Source organism: Helobdella robusta, assembly GCF_000326865.2.
Source record: "Helobdella robusta unplaced genomic scaffold HELROscaffold_4, whole genome shotgun sequence".
Taxonomy (NCBI): domain Eukaryota; kingdom Metazoa; phylum Annelida; class Clitellata; order Rhynchobdellida; family Glossiphoniidae; genus Helobdella; species Helobdella robusta.
This window is the reverse complement of record NW_008704902.1, coordinates 4,329,464-4,351,133: the sequence shown is the minus strand read 5'-3', so window position 1 is coordinate 4,351,133 and position 21,670 is coordinate 4,329,464. Positions and strand designations below refer to the sequence as shown.

At 34.5% G+C, this 21,670-nt stretch overlaps 2 protein-coding genes across 2 annotated transcripts; one reads left to right on the top strand and one right to left on the bottom strand.

Annotated features, from left to right (window-relative positions):
• Window positions 1-67: 67 nt before the first annotated feature.
• Window positions 68-5,730, bottom strand: HELRODRAFT_186501 (hypothetical protein). The gene is made up of 5 exons (XM_009024700.1): window positions 5,706-5,730; window positions 5,500-5,563; window positions 5,364-5,439; window positions 1,131-1,302; window positions 68-273 (listed from the first exon to the last, which is right to left on the bottom strand). Exons 1-5 carry the CDS (start codon window positions 5,706-5,708, stop codon window positions 145-147), a joined length of 444 nt encoding a protein of 147 aa, XP_009022948.1. The 5' UTR covers window positions 5,709-5,730; the 3' UTR covers window positions 68-144.
• A 5,305-nt stretch (window positions 5,731-11,035) lies between these two features.
• On the top strand, window positions 11,036-21,208 carry HELRODRAFT_66482 (hypothetical protein; the record flags this gene model as incomplete). Its single annotated transcript, XM_009024183.1, has 23 exons — window positions 11,036-11,170; window positions 11,336-11,482; window positions 11,641-11,826; window positions 12,109-12,312; window positions 12,641-12,881; window positions 13,949-14,092; window positions 14,250-14,348; window positions 14,935-14,992; window positions 15,209-15,327; window positions 15,750-15,927; window positions 16,248-16,346; window positions 16,507-16,626; window positions 16,899-17,092; window positions 17,403-17,512; window positions 17,788-17,846; window positions 18,053-18,159; window positions 18,599-18,715; window positions 19,008-19,097; window positions 19,482-19,573; window positions 19,915-20,038; window positions 20,227-20,395; window positions 20,681-20,814; window positions 21,117-21,208. Coding segments are annotated over 23 exons (3,018 nt in total), but the record flags the coding sequence as incomplete, so codon positions are not given.
• Window positions 21,209-21,670: the final 462 nt, after the last annotated feature.

The window sequence follows — 21,670 nt, the reverse complement described above, 5'->3', positions numbered from 1 at the left end:
CGTAAAATTTTAATTTGAAAGCACAATATCAACTTTCTATTTTTACATTCAGATCGATTAAAAAACATTAAATTTGTGTTAACTTTTATTTGTCAAATAAAAGATCGTGAAGACAAAAAAATTATGTCCAGAAATAGTCTCAATTTATGCAACCAACACGCAAGCACCACCAACACTTTTAATTCTGTCTTCAGCTGTCTTGCTAAAAAATTTAGCCTTCACAATAACTGGCTGTTTAGGTAGGTGGCCTTTGCCCAACACTTTGTAATAGCCCTGTCAGAACAAATTTTTAAAATGAAAAATTTAATATATTGTGTTTGTTAATAGATGGGCTAAAGATTTTAGCATTGGAGCTTCGAGTGTACGATTTCTAAACACATTAGTATTAGTCGACGAGTTGGCTCATTTGGTAGAAGTGCCATGCCTCATGCAGTTATGGGATGGCCTGGTTCGAATACTGTCAGTCCAAAACACAATCAAACTAACAAAAGCCATGCACGTATGATGCACCACTTGCACGTGCATATATAATGTATGCGGTGTGGACAGTACAGATTTTGTGGAACAGAGGTTTAAATACAGGGATGGTGCATATATCAGAGCTGATTGTCTCGTTGTTTTGCAATTATATGATCTTCTTTAAAGGTAAAATATACAGTACGCATGTTCAATGTGTGATGATGTATGACAGTGAGACATGGGCTATGAAAGTGGGAGATATGTAGTGTATGGAAAAGGAAGAAAAAAATGATGACTAGGTGGATGTGTGATGTAACACTGAGGTACAGAAAAATGAGTGAAGAGCTCTGAAGAGAGGTTAAATGATAGTTGACGGAAAGAAGGGTAGAGGAGGAGGAAAAACTTGGAAGGAGTGTGTAGCAGATGACATGAGAAAGTTGAAGTTGAGAAGGGAAGATGCACAAGACCGCAATGTATGGAGGAGTGGCATCCTTGGAAAATCTACTACTCATGCAAGTGCGGAAGCATGGTCGTTAAAACGATGATGATGATGATAATAAACTTATTTTGTCAATTAGACTAAAAAACCATACTCAGCATTTTAACTGTTCAAAAGTCTAAATAAATCTCTGTGAAAAAAAAATTACAATTACATAAAAGCAGTAACTTACGGCTCTGACGACATCAATTACTGGAGCAACATCTTTTTTTTCTTTGTAGTGTTCACGAGTCTGTTCTGAAACCAAGCTCCACAGCTTATCAACATTTATTGTTGGACAGAAATATTTCTGTTTGGTCAAATGAAAATGCCTCATGCCAACCTTTCCAAAGTAACCAGGATGGCTGTTTAAATGGTTTTTAAACTGGTATAAGATAAAATTTTAGATAATGACCGAAATTTTAAAATGCAACTAGTGAACCACAAAAAACTAAAAAGGAAAGATTAAATGTTTCCAATATACCACTCAATGTATTAATGTAGTGAGAATGGATTTTTAAATCAATAGAACATGTCACACAAAATTTAATTTTGAACTCTGAAAAAATAATTGATCAATGCTCAATAGCTGATAAATACCAAAATCTAAGAAATTTCATGAAAAAAATGTTTGTGATGATTCACAATCACTTTTAATAATGTTTCACAGCAGCTTGAAGTCTGTTAAGGTAATATAGACGAGATCCAAATTGGCTTCCAACTATGAGACAGACTACAACTAGCCAACTTTACAAGTTAGGTTAATTATACACCTATCTCCCAATTTACACAGTAGATAAGTTCCTGAGAAAAACGTGTAAACCAAAAAGCTTTCATCACTCGAAGTTCTTTGTGCCGAATCGATGTTTGAAGCAAAAATATTTACATTATGAAAAATGGTAATAAAATCGGTTATTAACAATTGCTTCAAATTTTTGTAAAATCATTGTAAACTTCTTCATATTGAGCCAAGCAAGCATGTGTTTAATCACAGTAGCATTTAGTAGAGTGCGATAAAAACAAAAAAACTTATTTGGAAAACCGTGTAAAAGAGAAAACATGTAAAACAAGTGCTGTGTAAATCAGGGGATAGGTGTATATAGGACCAAACAAAAAATTGGTAATCTTTCACTTTACATCAGTTTATTGGTTGGTAATCTTTATCAATCTATTCTAGCAGACATCTAACTTTTACACATAAATAGTTTGTGTTTATTTATGATTTATTGGTTGGTCACCCTAACTCTAACATATCTCACAGAATATCAATACCGATGTTTATGCATCAAGAATGATGCATAAACATTACTCACTATTCTAGCAGACAACCACTAACTTTTACACATAAATTGTGTCCAATGATTTTTTCCGTTTTTTAAATAAAGATCCTAAGGTGATTTAAATACATTGAGAATAAACCATTCTTTGGTTTACATTTCTGATAATATCGCTCTTGAAATTCGAAAAATCATTTATTCTAAATTATTTATTCCTTAACTAGTGTTTTTAAATAAAAATTTATTTAAACATTTAATAATTAAATGGGTACTAAAAAGAAGCCGAAAGATTGGAGATGAGGACAACTGAAAGCGACCTTGGTTTAAAGTTGTGTGAAGATTGCCTTAGCTGCAATAGGGAAAGACTGGCCCAAATTCTTAAGGAGAATTTGCCTTGTGAAAGTTCCGTTCCAGTAGTTGAGGTACTAAGTGAAGAAATTAAAACCTCAACTCAGTTTATGATAGCAAGGATGAATTGTCTTGAAGAGGCTGTAAAAACTCAAAGTGAAGAATGGAAATTGTTAGCAAAAATATTGAAGACTCTTCTCAGGCTTCTATAAAACAGCTTGAGTACTATGAAAAGTTAACTAAAGCTACTGTTGTGCAAAATGAACAAACGTTGATGAAATAGTCTGATGCTGTGAGGGGTGGGGTTAATTTGCTCTCATCTGATGTGAAAATGATGAAGGAGTCAATTCAGGCCACATCAACTAAGATGGATGTTATTAATGAAAGAGAAAAGAGGAAAAATAATATCATTCTGTACAACATGTCTGAAAAGGAAAATATTAAAGAGTCAGTTAACAAGCTACTAAAAGAGATCTCAGGCACAGACTTGGGGACAGAGGTAGTTGAAATTTCAAGATTGGGGAGAAAGTCTGATTTCAACGTTCATTGGATGAAAGTGTGGTATTTGATGATTGGAGAATTAGTCACGTTGTTCCCTTGCACAAAGAAAGGATGTAAAGATTTAGTTCAGAATTATCGTCCAATTGCGCTTACATCAATTTGTCGTAAGATTCTGGAGTCATAAATAAAAGATCACATTATGGATTATTTTCTGAAAAATAATTTGTTTTCATGTAATCAATTTGGCTTCATCCCAGGTCGTTCAACAGTTTTGAATCTTTTGAAATTTTTGGACGTGGTGACTGAAGGAGTAGATCATGGTTACGAGGTTTGTGTGGCGTACTTAGACCTCGAGAAGGCGTTCGATAAAGTATCCCATAGTCGTTTGTTGTTCAAGCTTGAACAGTATGGTTGTGAATCATAAGATAGTAAAGTGGATTGATAAATATCTTCAGGGCAGGGTGTTTCATGTCAAGTTAAACAACACTTTATCGAAACCAAGACCTGTCTTGAGTGGAGTCCCTCAGGGTGGTGTTCTAAGTCCTCTGCTATTTCTCATCTATATTAATGACGTTTCTTCCATTTGTTATCACAAATTTTCGCTGATGACGCAAAATTATTTAAAGTAATAAAGTGTGAGGAAGATAAAATAAATTTTTTGAAAGATTTTGTGAACATGATGAATTGGTTTAAAACTTGGAGGTTGAATGTGAATTCAAACAAATGTCAGCTCCTAAGAATAGGATCGAATAAACCAAGCCCGCCATTTACTATACTAGATGATGAAGGTTTGACGTTTCAGTTACCTGAGGTTGAGGAAGTATCTGATCTGGGGGTTATTATTGACAACAAGTTGAAGTTTAAAAATCATGTGCTAAAGGTAGTTCATAAAGCAAATAGTATAGTATGCTTGGAATTATTACCAGAAATTTCAAACACCTTTCCGAGGCAGCATTTGTAACCTTGTTTAAGTCATTGGTTCGTTCGCACCTAGAGTACGGCGTACAAGCATGGCATCCTTATAGAATTGGTTTGATAGATGAAATTGAAAAGGTTCAGAGAAGAGCTACGAGAACAGTGAATTCTTGCAAGGAACTTCTATATGAAAATAGATTAAAGAAACTTAATTTGCCCTCTCTTGCCTACAGGCGTCGTAGAGCTGATCTCATATTGCTGTATAGAATAATCCATGGGGAATTTATGGAGGATATCAGTCCAAGGGTAATGTTCTCTTGTTATGATCGAACTCGAGGTCACAATCTGAAGTTAACTACAGGTGCTTGCCACAAAGACAGTAGGAAGTATTTCTTTTCTAACAGATCAGTTGATGATTGGAACAAATTGCCCTCAGCTGCTGTAAATACATCCTCTCTATGTGGTTTTAAATCGGCAATAAACAATTTTTTTGGAGATGTCATGTTTCATTGGAGGGCTAATTTCTGATAATTTCTGATAATCCCAATAATATCGTGTCTTTTGTTTATTTTCCTATATTTATAAATTTAAATTTCCGTTGACTCAATTTTTTTATATTCTCTGTTAAAAATCCCTTTGTTTCGGTTCGTCTTCAATTTTGGTTTTTTATTATACTTGTGAGTGTATTAACTAGACAGATTTTGTTGTTGATTCAATTTCCTGTTTGATTGCCACTGTAATGACTTTATTTAACATCTAATGAAGTTAACTCATTTAATTTTATAATGACAATTTGATTTTTATCTTAATCAGTTTTTAATTTTTAAGGGTTTATTTTTGTTACTTTTGATTTTTCGATATTTATTTGGTTGGCAATGGGCTATGCCCGAGCTATTTCTAATAAAAAAGTGAAAGATTACCCAAAAAATTTAATTTGAGTAGCAAAAATAATAGACGAAATTGAAGATTTGTTACTTGTCTAAAAAACCCAATAAACATTAATTCAACAAGCATTCCCTAACCCCAGCCAACTTATTAAAAAATAAAAATCGTTATGAACTTGAAATTACTTAACATTTTAAAAAAAACATTTAATTTACTATACATTTTATTTTTTAAAAATAGCTTAAAACTGAATGTTTGTTAGCTTTTCCCGAGAGATTTGTCTTTGTTGCCAAATGCCTATTTCTTAAACCTCAATGGCTCAGAACTTAACTAATGAATGCTCAGTACAATTACTAAGTTAAGAAGAGTAAGTTCATCTGTTCCCAACAAGCAAGCACTAGCACTTAGCAAGTTAAATAAGGTTGATCATAACATAATAAAAGAAATTTGATCAGAAACAGCAAAATACTATAATTAAAAATAAAATTAAATGCACCAACTATTTATCAAAGTTGATACGATGATGATGTTGACCACCAGCATTACCTCTACCACCGGGATGCTTCCTGTGTTTGCCTGCAAAAAAGAAATAATTTTGTAGCTTCAGGGAAAACAATTTTGGAAAAAAATGCTAACCAATTCGCCCATGGCCGTGGCTGACATGGCCCCTCATCTTTCTACATTTCTTATTTTTTGTCGTCTAAATGGAAAAAAATTAATATTGTAAAATTTTAGAAAATGGTTTATAAAAAATGACTTTAAAAATTAAATATTTTAATCATAAAATAATTTTAGAATAATGCAATAAGCGGATTAAATGGGATTTAAATTAACGTCCTAACCATCTCCGACCGTGTTTACAAAATCTAAACGAGAAAAGGAAGTCGGTGATTTGAAGGGAACGTCAAAACTTAAAAGAACATTTTCGGTCCTATTAATTTTGTGTAGAAAAAAAAATATGAAAGAATTTGAAGAAAACTTGTGTGGTGATTTTTATATATCAAAATTTTCGCCCCAAATTATTATTTAAAAATTCACTGCTAAACATGAAAAGTTTAATTGTTTTATGTTTAAAAAAAATAGAAGTTCGCTGAAAACAACTTAATTTACAATATTCTATAAATTCTACAGAATGATTGGCATAAGTACGTTTGTAGTTCGATTTTTCGATTTTTCTCACTAAAGTTTTTTGTAGAACGTTTAGTGAATATTTACCTATATAAATACTTTCACAAAGTGAACATTTTTCTATATAAACACTTTCACAAAGTGAATATTTCCCTATATAAACCAACTTGCACTGATGATAATTCATTCGGAATCGAAATATGGCCTTATTTGCAGAATGAATTCGGAAAATAAGTTTATTTTGAATTTTAATAAACTAAACGTTCTCCAAAAAACTTTAGTGAGAAAAATCTCGAAAAAACGAACTACAAACATATTAACGCCAATCATTCGGTAGAATTTATAGAATATTGTAAAAATTATGGTCTATTACCAGCATTATATACAATACTATTATTATTATTATTAAAGAAAAATTTAATAAAGCGCTAATTAAAAGGATCTCAAAAGCGCTATCAAAAAATATCATGGCATAAATAAAGGGTTATTAGTAAATTTCAACGAAAAAATTATAAGAAAAAAACACAGTCTTCATTATTTCCTTAATCTAACATGGCACAATAAACAAATAAATCACTCCGTTATAACTAAAACAAGTAAGTTCAATGAATTACGACGAAAATAAGTAAGTTATCAGGCAGGTTCAACTCCGGATCTCTTAGAAAGGCAGGCAAATTGTTCCAACGTTATATATTCAGTCCTTATATATATATATATATATATATATATATATATATATATATATATATATATATGTGTGTGTGTGTATATTATTCATTTATTTATTTATTTTTGAAGAATGACCAAAAAAGATAAACTTGTGGATAGGTCACCCTTAACTAAAAATTCTAAGCATAGATGTAACAGAAATGTCATGAAATACATACACATAAACCCACGCTCACACACATTTACAAACACGCACCATACTACAATTCATATCACAATACTGTTATACAGAATACAAAAGAAAACAGAATCAATGAAATGAAATGATCTGGAAACCAAACATACGCTCACTTACACACTCAAATAAATAGACACATAAACAAATATAGCCACACACCATACAAATATAGGGTGTGGCCATATGTCTCAGGGCTCAGCCGAGTGCATGGACATGAACATATAAATATATATATATATATATATATATATATATATATATATATATATATAAAACTTCAATTTTGGTTTAATTTAACTTGTTTTCATTGGTTAGCTATACGATTTTATTTTCATTTAAGTTGTCATTTTCATGTAGTGTAGGTATATGTTTTTATTTGGTTTGGTGGCCGTACAAGCTCGTTTGAGCTTCTGTGTCTCCATGCTTTTTTGCCTTTTTTGCTGAATAAATTGAATTGAATAGTAATTCAATCGATCGATCCACCCACGTATTACTACTCAGTCACTCACTCACTCACTCACTCACTCACTCACTCACTCACTCACTCACTCACTCACTCACTCACTCACTCACTCACTCACTCACTCACTCACTCACTCACTCACTCACTCACTCACTCACTCACTCAATCACTCACTCACTCACTCACGCACTCATATACACATATATAGTAATTCAATCGATCGATCCAATCAAGTATTACTAACTCACTCACGCACTCACTCACGCACTCATCCGCTCGCTTGCTCAAATCATTCATTTATATAACTATTTTTTCGATGTTCAACGGCGATTAATAGCAGCAAAAACTGGAACTAAAGACGCACCATATAAATAGAATATAATTATAGTTATATTCTATTTATATGAGAGGCACTGGTTCAATAAAGCATTTAATTAATAATCTCTAAGGAATATCTAAAAAAATATTTAAAAATATAATCACATCATACACTTTAGCCTGTGGTAGATCAGATTCCATTGCACTCGAAATACACGAGACCGAACACATTAATTTAACCAGGTTGTTAATATGCTGTTGCCATCCTAAGTGGTTAAAAAGAATCTTAAAAATGTCTGGACATTGAAATATAATACCAACGCCCAAAGCTCTAAAAATTCTCCAAAAAGTATTCCGAAAATTGCGTAGACGGCGGTTTACAGTGGCGGATCAAGACAACTTTGGCGAGGAGGCCTAAATTTTGAACATTTTTTCATTTATCAACATTGAAATTTGGAAAAGTATTTATTTAATCATTGTAATTATTAGTGGTGACAGTTTCAAGTTAGTTTTGTTAATAACACTACATCAAAATTGTTGTTGAGTTGGTTCATACGCGTGGTTTATATATGAGGTGCAATGTTAAGCGTGGAGGTGAATGGAATTTGGAATGCCTAATATTTTTAATTGATTCATGCGAGTGATAGATGGATGTTCTGGAGGTGGTGTGATTTTCTTTAGACACTGTTGTGTATAATAAGTTAGATTGTTAGGATGATTTATTGAGGTTAAGTGACAGATTGATTGCATTGTTTTTGACCATGAAGTTAATTGATCGAGTTCTGATTGGATGGTGTTTGTGAAAGATGATGGGACGACAAGGTGGGCATATATATTAATTCAACCAAGGTAGGTGTCGTCAGCATATTTGATGATTTTATTAGAACTGTAGTTTGAAGAGTTGAAGCATCGACAGATCCTTAAACCATATTGTTAGGGTTGATGAAATTTTTGAACAGAAAAATGTAAAATGACTCCTATTCGCAAGAATTTTTTTTATAACATTGTATATATTGCCAGCTAGAGTAATAGAAGCTATTTATTTGAAAGTGGAAAGTGATTCAGAGTATCAAAAGCTTTAGAAAAGAGCAGTAACATGAACATGATTATTATTTTAAATATAAGATGTTATTGTAGAGGTAAAAAAAAGATGATGTCCGTTATGAATGAACCATAAGGGCGAAATGCGAATTGAATAGCACTTGTAGTTGTTGTTTGTGGTTTGATGACGAATGATTGCAACATGGATAGATGAATGACCTATGAATTTTTCTAGAATACGCGAAAGAATGGAAGTGAGTGAAATTGGGCCATACTCTAGTGATGATGATGGGTGTTTTGTTTTAGGAATGGGATGAATTGTGCTGGATCTCAGTTATGATGGGTTGAATGAATATGTATGCTAAATAGGGAATCTTTGGGTGCTGATGATTTGTAGAAACCATGAAGTGGGGAGACCGCTTAAACATGTACCGGAAGGACAGGCCTGAGAGTGGTGTGATCTGTTGAAATGTTGTTGATAATGATGATGGTTAGTAGTAGTTGCTTTGTATGACTGGTCAACATGACAACAAAGTTGGCGTTTAGCGTGTTGGCATCAATGTCTTGCAAGGTTGGAGTGTTGAGTGATTTTCAGAGCCACTGATGCGATATTTGTAATTACTAGACTTTACTTTCACGTTTGCCGTCGGTGAAAGATTTTGCGTTGAAGTTGATGAGCTTTTTAATGTTTTCTGTAATTGCAGCAGCTTTGTGGATGTTGGTATAGGCTGATGATGAATGAAAGATTTGATGATCTTATTGTGATGTTTGATGGCGGATTATACTTAATTATAAAACAAATTCTATATAAAAAAAACTACAAAAATATCATAAAAACCAACAAAAACGATTATAGTAATGATTAATAATTAAAAATATTAATTTAAAATGATGATGATGCACATCATTATAGTGAATATGTCACGTCGGTCGCCAGTAGTTTAATGTTTATTCACACCCAGTTAAAAAAGTGAACTCTGTTTTTAACACTTTTTTCCGATTTTTACTTCTGTTGATTGTAACTTTTTTTTTATAACAGAATTAATTAGGTTTTATTTGTAATTTTTTCATCATATCTATGTTTAAGAAATCTAAAATGTCAGCAAAACTGTTCACCGAAGAAGATGAGAAAATTTTTAATGAAAATCCAACTTCATGTTCCACTCTGGCCAGTAGCAGCAGTTATGGTGCCACCCCGAACCAGCCGACAGTTACAAACCCAAAATTGTTTGAAGGTTAGTATCTTATATAATTTAATTAAATAATAGCTGATTTAATTTCTATTCAATATACAACTCATAATTAGCTTTGTTTGATCTTAAATTCTTGTACTGTACAAGAAAAATTATTAATTAAATTTTACTACAACATGAAAGCATAATATTAAAATTTTTAATATTATACTTCCATGTTATAGTGTTGCCAGTGTTTCTATTATTTTGTAAAATAATAGTAGATCTCAATATTTATAGATTCTAGAATGAGAATGACTGACTGAACCAATCATCAACCTCTTCTCTACTATTCTTTTGTTGTGCTGTATTCATATGTTTGTTTATTTATTATAGATAGATTATGCCTAAATATTTATTACATACTTTATCTTAGATCATTAAAAAAACCTAGTTTAAAAGGTAAAACACTGTATTATATTTGTGTTATTTATGTTTTAATTTGTATTATTTTACTAATTAAAAATATTTTTAATAAATGTTTAATGAAATTATTTTTTGTATTAAATGAATTTCACTTAGTTTTATTTCATTTTTGTACATTGCTTATTTTTATGAAAATGAATGTGTTTTCCACTAATAACTACCATAGATAAATATTTTATTTATTTTATGTTAATCCTGTCAACACCGTTTAGAAATTTGTTATTCACAATAGTTAATAATAATAATAATATGGATAAACTTTTTTTTCAAATAAAACAGGTTCTGGTTATTCAAGTGTAGATGGTTAGTATTTTAAATTATGTATATATATATATTTATATTTGTTTTTTAAAATAGTTTCCTCTTGAATTGACTCAACAAAAATATTTGAAACAATATTTTTAAATCCACACACCTGTCAAACGACATTAATTTAAAAAAACAGGAGGTAATTTTACAACTGTTGAGCATGATAAATCAAATCTTGTTGATATGCAAGATGACCCAGATAAACCCATGGCATTATTTGAGGTTATTAATTGTTTGAGGTTATTGATTGTTTGAGGTTACTGATTGTTGCTCATGTAACAAAATTCTTTTAATCAGCTCCAGCTGACACTTAACTTCAGAGGCATTTTAAAAAATTTTATACTTGCATTTCAGGAAGATTCCCACCAGAGACCATTTGTATCGAACATCATCAACAGACTGGCCAATTACGAAGGTGGCATCCTACCTCAGATGAGTGAAGATGAAGAGGAGGGAAACAACAAAAAAAAACCAATACCGAAGGTCTGCGAAAATTTAAATGCAGTTTTCAAAATTCATTCATGAGCATTTACCTGTTTGACGTAACTGTCGGGTATTAAATATGATGGTACTCATTATTACTGTTATCATTGACTTTATCACTGTCACAATTTGCTGTACTAAACTTTTTTATTTTCCGTACCACAGAGTACCAAGCTAGGAACAATGATGGGTGTGTATTTTCCTTGTATTCAGAACATTTTTGGTATAATTTTCTTCATCCGATATGCCTGGGTCATCGGGATGGCTGGATGGCTGCAAGCACTCATCATCGTCCTTCTCTGTTGCTTATGTGTTGGTCTTCTGGTTAATTATTATTTAGTAGCACAACAATGTCATGTTTAATCAATTATCTCTTTGATAATTTTTTAGTTTATAAACATAATTATAATGAATTCATGACATGACTTTTTAAACTGATGTTTTACATGAATGCTTAATGTACATTACAGGCTCTGATAACATCAATATCAATGAGTGCCATAGCAACGAATGGTGTAGTGGCAGGTGGTGGTTCGTACTTTATGATATCCAGAGCACTCGGGCCAGAATTTGGTGGTGCTGTTGGGGTATTGTTCTATCTGGGGACAACTGTTGCTGCGTCCCTTTATGTGGTCGGGGCTGTCGAAATATTTCTCGTTAGTTCACATTATTTAGGCTTCACAATTTTTTAAAATTGGCCATTGCAACAAAAGGAAAAAGGAGATAATATTAAAAAAAATAGCCAAGTGTCACACCATGAAATGAATTATTTTTTTTTTTGACTAAATGTTGATAAAAATATTTTTTTGTATTTGCTATTCAACATTTTTTTGGTTGTTTATTTTTTTTTACGCTGGAGGTTTTTAAAATTTGTTTTAAAATGTTACTTTGTTTCCATTTTATTCTGAAATATTAATAAAATCTACAAACCTGATCAGCAATACATGGTGCCACAAGCGACGATATTTCGCCCGCTATCTGATCCGAGCAATGCATTCAACAACTACCGAATATACGGCTCGGTTTTGTTTCTAATAATGTTTGTGTGGGTCCTCATCGGTGTGAAGTTTGTCAGCAAGGTGTCTGTCCTGGCCCTCTTCTGTGTCATCCTGTCCATCATCAGCATCTACATTGGCTACTTTGTGGCCAATCCAACCAGGGGACCATCGTAAGAATTTTTCTAATTTTAAGTTTTTTTTCAAAGTGGAAAATATTGAAAGAAAATTTAATTTTCTGATGTCAATTGATCTGTTGGTTTTTACATATTTTTGAACTGATGGTAATTTTCAAAAATTTAAATTAGTTATTCTAGTTATTCGGGTCTCTGGACGCAAAACGAAGATTGATTGATTCTGCCAACAGATTTTTTTTATTGTTCATTTATATTCACGTTTTATGTTGAATTTTGGTCATTATGCCAATATATCAATTGTTAGTAAGTTTTTCAAATCATTCTCTGAAATGGTAAAGTTTGATGTAAGGTGTTTGATTTTTATTAGGATATGTTTGGTTGGAGATAGGTTGATGTCCCACGAGAAAGTGCCCTTAGCAGATTGCTACAAGAACATTTCTGATCCGACCAGTCGGCTCTTTGTTATGTACTGTGGCTTCAACCAATCAGAATCCGATTCACCTGATTGTAAATATTTCAAGAACAATGATGTCATCCTCAAGCCTGGAATACCTGGATTGATGAGTGGAATATTTAAAAGTTTGTTCCAATATCTGTCATCTTATTAATATATCATCACTTAGCAAAAATTGTATTGGCAATGATTTATATTTTAATTTATTGTATTGATTTATCATGCACATTTGTCATGTTTATTTGGCATGCATCTAAAACTTATTTGCATGCTCAATAATTTTTTTATTATCAACAATGTCCTTCTAACCATTCGAATATTTGCATCAGTTTAAATTTATGTGGGAGGGGACTTTTCATTTTTTAATATTATTCTCTTAGGAGAGAGAATAAGAGAGCACACAGTAGTTATAGTAGTAGTAGTAAGTAGTAGTAAGTATTAGTAGAAGTAGTAGTAACATTTTCTCGTTTTATATCATTGGCATTCCAATCGACGATATCACTCATGAAGAAGTCAGACAGAAGTGCACTCGAGACACTCAGATGAAACAAAGCCAACGTAACGATTGGGTTGCATTCATCAAGATCGTTCAAATCCAAAGTCAAGTTCGACTCAACTGTTCAATGAGGCAGGTCTATCGGTATTGCTTTGTTGTTGCAAATCGGAGACACTAACAGAAGCCATGGGCATCAACTCGATATCTTTGTACGAAAGTGCTATCGAATCGTGCTAAATATCAACCAAGCCGAAGCTCACATGACCAACAAAGAACTATACATGATAACTAAACAAACCCCAATCGGCGAGTTAATTGAGTGAAGACAGTTGCAATTTGTCGGACACTGTCTTTAAGCTGATAGAAGTGAATTAGCAAACATCTATGCCCTTTATCAATCGAATGTCAGAAAAAATAGAAAATGTAGACTGCATCTCTTCTACCGAACGAAGGTTCGCAAATACCTTGAGCACCTGCATCTTGACAATGAACATTTAACCGACGAAATGACCAACCAGATTGGTGAAAGATAGGAAGTTGTGAAGGAATATTGTCGCGACTTACAAGCCCGCCCAATGATGATGATGATTATGAATATTATTTTCTTTGTTTTCAGATACATGACTCCACCTCTATTTTTTTTTTACAAATCTTCACAACCATTCCTTGCACACACATTCACCACTGATCACTGAGCAGATCAAACATCTTCGAAGTATTCGGACGTGGGTGATCGTGTTGGCAGCACCGAGGTTGGCGACAAGAACAAGGGGGACGTTATCTCCGATATCTCATCCAACTTCCTCATTCTCATCGGAATCATTTTCCCCGCTGTCACTGGTTTGTGGATTTTCATCTCTTTTAAATTGCAACTGCTGCTGTGTAGATGGTGGTGGTGAGGACGATTGACTTATTTTGCTTAAAATTCATTTAATAAATGATTCATTGGCACTGTTTACTGGTGAACTTGAAGTCACTGCAATACAATGAACAACAGGATTCATGTCAGGCTCCAACAGATCAGGTGACCTGTCTGATGCACAGAAGAGCATCCCGGCCGGAACCATCGGAGCCGTGTGCACCACGTCACTCATGTGTAAGGGGGTGGGGTCGGTCATGTGGCATATAACTCTGGATGATGCTTTGATTGCAGTTTAAATGAATTTTTCGTTTATGAAGAAATTCTGCTTTGACGTGGAAATTGTAAAAAAAGTTGTAAATGTTTTATCAATGGTTTAGAAACTTTTCATGATGGGATTGGACCATCTTTAATACTAATTTATTGTGCATAAAAAACAGAATTCATTAGAAAGTGCACTTGACTTGTCAGTAAAATTGAATCGCTCTTAACTGTTCTTGTAAAAATTTAAATTGTGTGAAAGTTATAATAATGATTACAATGATTGTTGTGATGAAGATGATGATTACTCTGATGAAGATGATGACTTCAATGGTGAAAGTGTTAATGATGCTGTGATAATGTTTCCATGACGAAAATTGATTTTTGACTAAAGTTTGTTGCTTGACGTAATTATTCCTCAGGATTAATCACAATCGAGCTTGGGAGTTTAGCTGTCTTAAGCAAATGACATGACAGGCAGACTGCGTAATTTTCTATCATACACATGTACCTACATATAACTTGATATTTGTCACACCTATCTATCATGATCTTTCTTCAGACATAACAAGTGTCCTATTGATTGCTGGATGTGTTGAGGGCCAGTTGCTCAGAGACAAGTCAGTGGATTAGATTTTCTCTCTTTTTTCTCTCTCTTATTCTCTTTCTGTCCTCTCTCTCTCTCTCTCTCTCTCTCTCTCTCTCTCTCTCTCTCTCTCTCTCTCTCTCTCTCTCTTTCTCCTGAAATTGTAAATCTGTCATGCATATATGAAATATTGAACAGTGCACTATCCTAAATGTTTGTGTATGATCTTGTCTGAATATTTACGAAAAAGATTTGGTGAGAGCATAGGTGGAGGGCTGATCCTGGCGACCATAGCCTGGCCGACACACTGGATCGTCATCATCGGGGCGTTCCTGTCCACATGTGGCGCTGGTCTGCAGAGTCTCGTCGGTCAGTTTGTTCGATTGCTTGTTTCTTCATACTGTGTTTCATATTGTTCATTCATTTTTCTGTCATTTGTTTTATAATTATTTAATAATTATTGACTATTTCTATTCACAGCCTAATGAAATTTACGTTGCCAAATTACTGCAAGCCTATTTATTCATTTATTCACACCAGACGACATACATTTACCACATCACACCACGGACTGACTGACCACAACCTACCAGGCCACCACACATGTGTTTGAAATTGACTGACCAACACCCAACACAACACATGTGATTAAAATGGACTGGCCACAACACACCACACAACATGTGCTTTATGTTGACTGACTATACCCAACAAAATACGGTTGAATTTGACTGGCCACACTACACGACATTGGTTGGAATTGACTGACCACACCACACCACGTCATACAGGGGCTCCCCGTCTCCTGCAGGCCATTGCAGCCGATGGAGTGATTCCCTTTCTGAACTTCTTCTCAGTGACCACCAAGCAGGGTGAGCCTGTCAGGGCTCTCATATTGACCGGTCTCATTGCTGAAGTCGGCATTCTCATTGCCAACATCGACAACTTCATTTCACCTGTCATCTCTGAGTTAGTTTACGTAGTCGTTGTTTAATTCTTTGATTATATAAATCTTTTTGTTCTTTTGTCTGTATTATCTGTTACTGAATCTGAACCTATTAGTTCATGTTGCAGCCAGTACTCGAAGTTGCCAAGTTGAGTTATGCTGTGTGAAGTATATTTCATTGATTGATTGCGTGGTTTAGTTATCGTATTTTGGTGATATAAGGGCAGTTATTAGTGGTTTGAAAATTTAGACATTCAGTAAATTTATTGTTTTGTTTAGTTTATGTGAAAAACCAATCTTTGAAATGAAATAAATAATGTCGATGTCTCATATTGTATCTTAGGTTCTTCCTAATGTGTTACGGGTTTGTGAACATGGCCTGTGCAGTGCAAACAATTCTCAGGACGCCTAACTGGAGACCTAGATTCAGATTTTATCATTGGTAAGTGCGGATAATGTAATTACTGGCATGCACTTATAATTTAACAGTTTGTTTGGTATTGTACAACAACGATTACAACACACACTCACACACACACGTACTCTCACACACACACACGTACACACGTACTCTCGCACACACACACGTATACACATTGAAGGAGTCTGTCATTGCTTGGAGTGTTGTTGTGCATGACGTTGATGTTGATGACGTGTTGGTACATTGCCATTGTTGCCATAGTCATTGCTGCATTCATCTACAAATACATTGAATATAAAGGGTTAGTTTTGTTGCACACTTCATGCTTGTCAACTTTATGAGGCTGTTGGTGCTGATCCGATGTTTTTGGTTGTTAAAAACAATTTCGTTTGTGTTTTGACTATCTATTTTTTATTGTGTCATTGCAGTTTTTGAAATGTAGTTTTATACATACGGCCATACAGCATAAAATGTCGTCGTGCAAATTAATTTTAAAGCAAACTAGCAAAGCACCATCACTTACTGGCACACCGAATGATAGTTTTCACATGAACAACCAACTGACATGAACAGGGCCGAAAAAGAGTGGGGTGATGGCATCAGGGGGCTTGCCATGTCAGCTGCTCGGTTTGCCTTGCTGAGGCTGGAGGAAGGTCCACCACACGTGAAAAACTGGAGACCTCAGCTGCTCATCCTCATCAAACTGAAGGACACGTTGGAACCCAAATATCGAAAAATGCTCACGTTCTCGACACAGTTGAAGGAAGGTTAGAATTACATCCGCATCAGGTGTGTGTGTGTGTATTTGTGTGTGTGAAACAATTTTAATGGGTAATCTGATGAAATATTTGTGTTAAAAGTACGGTTGAATTTTTCTTATGTGAATATGATTGGTTGGTTAGTAATTTGTGATTTGGTTTTTTTAGCTAATTGGCAGTAGTAAGTGATCAAAAACTTTACGAGTTGTCACGTAAAATGTTGATAGTACCAATAAATTGTGTACTGATATTTTTTAAATGGTTTCAATTGATTACAACATCATCGAACAAACCAACCAATCAATCAACCATCACTTAGGCAAAGGTTTGACTCTGGTTGGTTCAGTCATTGAAGGCTCTTATTCTGAAAAATATGCAGATGCACAAGCCGCTAAACAAACGTTATCAAAGATTATGAAGAGCGAGAAGGTGAGTGAGGATTGAGTGATGACCGGCTTGTTGGTTGTTTGTTTGTTTGGTTGGTTTGTTGTATATGATTGATTGTTGAAGGCTCATTCAATGGATGAATGACTGGTTTGATAGATTCTATTGGTATTTATATGTAACCAGTTGCTTGGATACATGATCGAATGCTCTAATTGAATAATCAGGATTGTCAATGAATCCTTTTGATAATTGTCTGAATGAATGCGTTGAAATGTGCGGTCGAATGAGGTGGTGCTGTACTTTTAAACCATTGAAAGGCGAGGGGATTCGCGGAGGTCGTTGTAGCTGAGAGCATGACTCAAGGTCTTTGCTATTTGTTAGTCGTTCGTGTTTTTTAGATTATGTACTGCTGAAATAATCTTTTGAAAGATTGTGTTTAAATATTTAATTTAAATTTTAATGTCAAAGGCTGTTTTTCCTAAAATTCAATTTACTTTTTGTTGAAAATAGTTTTAAGAAACCAAAAATAATCATCTTGTTAATTTTTAAATGAATGACGTTTGATCGTCTGTCTCTCACTAGAATCCAAGGCTCAGGAGTGGGCGGGCTGACGCACAACACCGTGATGCTGGGCTGGCCACATGGGTGGAGGCACGATGAAGATGAGAAGTCATACAAAGTATTCATAGGTCGGTCGTCAAGTTTTTTTTTCTGTTGTTGGTTAACTCGATTGAATTTATTTTGTGAGTAGGCTGTAGAAAAAGCGCTCCAAGTTCTAAATTTCTTCATTTGTTCGATTGACACTTTTGCAGAGCCAATTTATGTTCCAGGTGGTTGTGCCAGATGGGTTCCTCTATGAACTCCATCACAATCATCCTGTCTTCTTATCGTTATGTGTTATCGTATTGAGGGGGAAATGGTGAAATATTGTATTGTGTATATTGTATTGTATTGTTTATTATTTTGCTTCAAATCAACATAAACGTGTGTATGTCTTGACTGTATAATGAGGACATACATATATATGATATGTATGATGGTGTAGTCAACTTTTCATATATGCTTACGAGTATTAATATATATATATAGCTGATGTACATTTCTCCCCTACACACTCATACACGACAGATACCCTGCGCAATATAAACACTGCTCAACTGGCCGCCCTCATTGCCAAGGGCATCGATCAGTTCCCAGAAAACACTGATAAGTTGGTGGGCACAATTGATATCTGGTGGATTGTGCGTATCCTTTCGTTCTTCTGTGGTGGCCACTGTTGCTGCAGCTATGGCTGTCGCTGTGTGTTGCTGTCCAATGTCGCTGTGTTGAGATTATTATGTCGTTATTTTTTGTTTATAGTGATTGCTATGAATTGTATGTTTGGTATTGTTTAAACATTTGTTGTACTGCATTGTATTAACAATCCTTAACGTGATAAAACACAATGGACTATGGCAAAATGCATGCGTGAATGAATGTATGAACAAACAAATGAACGAACGAACAAACGAACGAACGAATAAACTATGGATAACAGATGATGGAGGACTTTTGATGCTTCTGCCATTTTTGCTCATCCAGCACAAAGTCTGGAAACTGTGTAGCATGCGCATCTTCACTGTAGCTCGTAAGTTTTGTTGTTGTTTTTTTTGTGGATGGTTGCTGTCGTCATCATTGTCGTGATCGACATCATTTTTATTCCTTTCTTTTTGATTTTTTTTCTGAAATAAAATAATAATCAGTTATTAAGTGTTCGAATTAAATTTTAAACAAAGTGTTAAATAAATAATTAATCATTTGTTTTTCAATTGGTTATATATTTTCTTCTAGCCTTTTATCTACGAAATAACAATAATTATAACAATAATAATAATAGTGATAATAATAATTATTATTATTACTGTTACGCTAATATTATTATTTTGATTTTAATAAAAACACTAATGGCCGTCTTTATAATACTTGTACTGTTATTGCACGGTCCCTTGCCCCGCCCCGAACACGACAACAGAGATGGACGACAACATCGATCAGATAAGGATGGATCTTCAAACCTTCCTCTATCACTTGAGGCTGAAGGCAGAAGTTTTTGTCGTTCCGCTGGTCTGTTACCTTTTCTGCTCGCTTCATTCATCATTACACCTTATTCAAAGGCCTGCCTATGTTGTTTTTAATTAATCTATACTGTTCCATTAGTCACGTAAATTCATTTAGTACTGCACACAAACAGCAGGGTTTTACATATTTAAATCCGGTGCAGCCTTGGTAGGTACCATTCTTTTTTTACCGTTATTGTCAATATCGTATTGCATTTAATTCGTCATGGTTATTTCATGCTGGCTCTTTCATGTCTGTTGTTATGCATGGTTCACGGCATTGTTGCTCTATGCTGGCAGTTTTTAAGTTCCTCATCATTCATCATGATGTCACCCACCCAACCACAGCCGGACAGTGCCATCCGAGCTTACACCTACGAACGAGCACTGATCATGGAGCAGAGATCGGCCATGATGAAGGAGATGAGGCTGAAGAGGAAGAGGCTAAGGAACATGGTAAGGGTCATTATAGGTCATCTGTTGGGGTCAGTATGTCATGGTCACAGTTGGTCAAAATGGTGGTAACGGTCATGATTGTAAACGATGATAATTATAGCGATGGTGATGATAACGGTGATGATGATGATAACGATGATGATGACAACGATAACGATGTTACCGGGACACCGCAGCCTCAGAAGATGATGGATGATGCCGCAGGTCTTCATCAACAATCACCTTCACCTTCAACTCCAGACGAAGATTATCAAGATACTCAGACCCAGGCATTCGATAAGGTTGATGGATGGAGTGAAGAAAATGATAAGAGGGATGAGTTCAATGAGGAACTGTTGAGCATCAAACCGTTAGTTTCTGTTTCAGTCATCAAGTTGATGCATTATGCGCCATTTTGCATGCAGATATGTGTTGATGCTGATCTGTTTGTTGTTTAGCATAATAAAAACTTGTAAGAATGTCGTTACGTGCTCTAATAAGTCATTTTTAAAGTTCTTACTCATCTAAGTTTTTTGTGAATGGTTTAGAACATACTATAACTTGTTGATAATTTATTAAATCACATTTTTAGATAATTCGTTTTGCGTCACAGTTTGGTGTAAATTGATAAAACTTTAATTTGAGACCTGTCTCCTTACCCACCCATCTATCAACTCAGAGATAAGCAGAACGTGAGACGAATGCACACAGCAGTGCAGCTGAATGAAGTGATCGTTGAGAAGTCGCACGACGCCCGCCTCGTCATCCTCAATCTGCCGGGTCCTCCAAAGTCGTCTGCTGGCGAGGAGAACTGTTCGTCTTATCTTCTGTTTCATCTTCATAATGAATATTTGATTACCAAATGTTTCGTTTACTTCTATTTTTTGTCACATTAATGATACAGTAAATAAACAATCGAGTTAATTATAAACTGAAACAAGCTTAATGCGACAAAGTACAAATATATGTACGGCACATATATGCGTGCATGGCAAGTATGTAAGAAGCAGATATTTTCACAACAGATATATGTACACAGATACACACAAAACAACATGCGGATATGTAGATAGCCAACATACAGACAAACATACACACCACAAACACACATGCAGATATGGAGTACCTGGAAGTTCTGACGGAAGGTATCGACAGGGTACTGATGGTGAGGGGAGGAGGCAGAGAAGTTATCACCATTTACTCCTGACCTGTCTTCTTCATTATTCACCTTCGTTTCTCACCATCACCATCATTTCTGCTACTGTCGTTCTTTCTTACTATTAATTATTCGTCACTGGAAATTTGTCATCATTTCTTGTCTCTCACTCATTTTCATCCTCTCGATTCTGTAACTGGTTTTTTAAAATGCTTCTTCTATCTCTTCCTACTGACCTGACCAGCCCCTCTGCTGCTGACGGCAATTCAATTCAGCCGACTGACCAACTAGGACAACGTGGGTCGCCCGCCATCAACGCAATCACTCGTCTGCTTGCTCTATTTATAGGCAACATATCCTGTTTTAGGCAAAAGCTTGTCTAACTCAACGTATTGTTTCACTTTTATTATGTGACTTTGTTTAACTGTTAATTTATTTTATTGGTTGTTCTTTACAATGGAATGTAACGCTTATAATAACCATATATTGAAAGTTTAGATAAACATATTCAAT

Excerpts from the sequence above, each read along its gene's own strand:
- HELRODRAFT_186501 (XM_009024700.1), bottom strand. Across the intron at positions 5,440-5,499 it reads CCACGGCCATGGGCGAATTG|GCAAACACAGGAAGCATCCC; the intron begins GTTAGCATTTTT and ends TCTTTTTTGCAG. Across the intron at positions 274-1,130 it reads TAATTGATGTCGTCAGAGCC|GGCTATTACAAAGTGTTGGG; the intron begins GTAAGTTACTGC and ends TTGTTCTGACAG.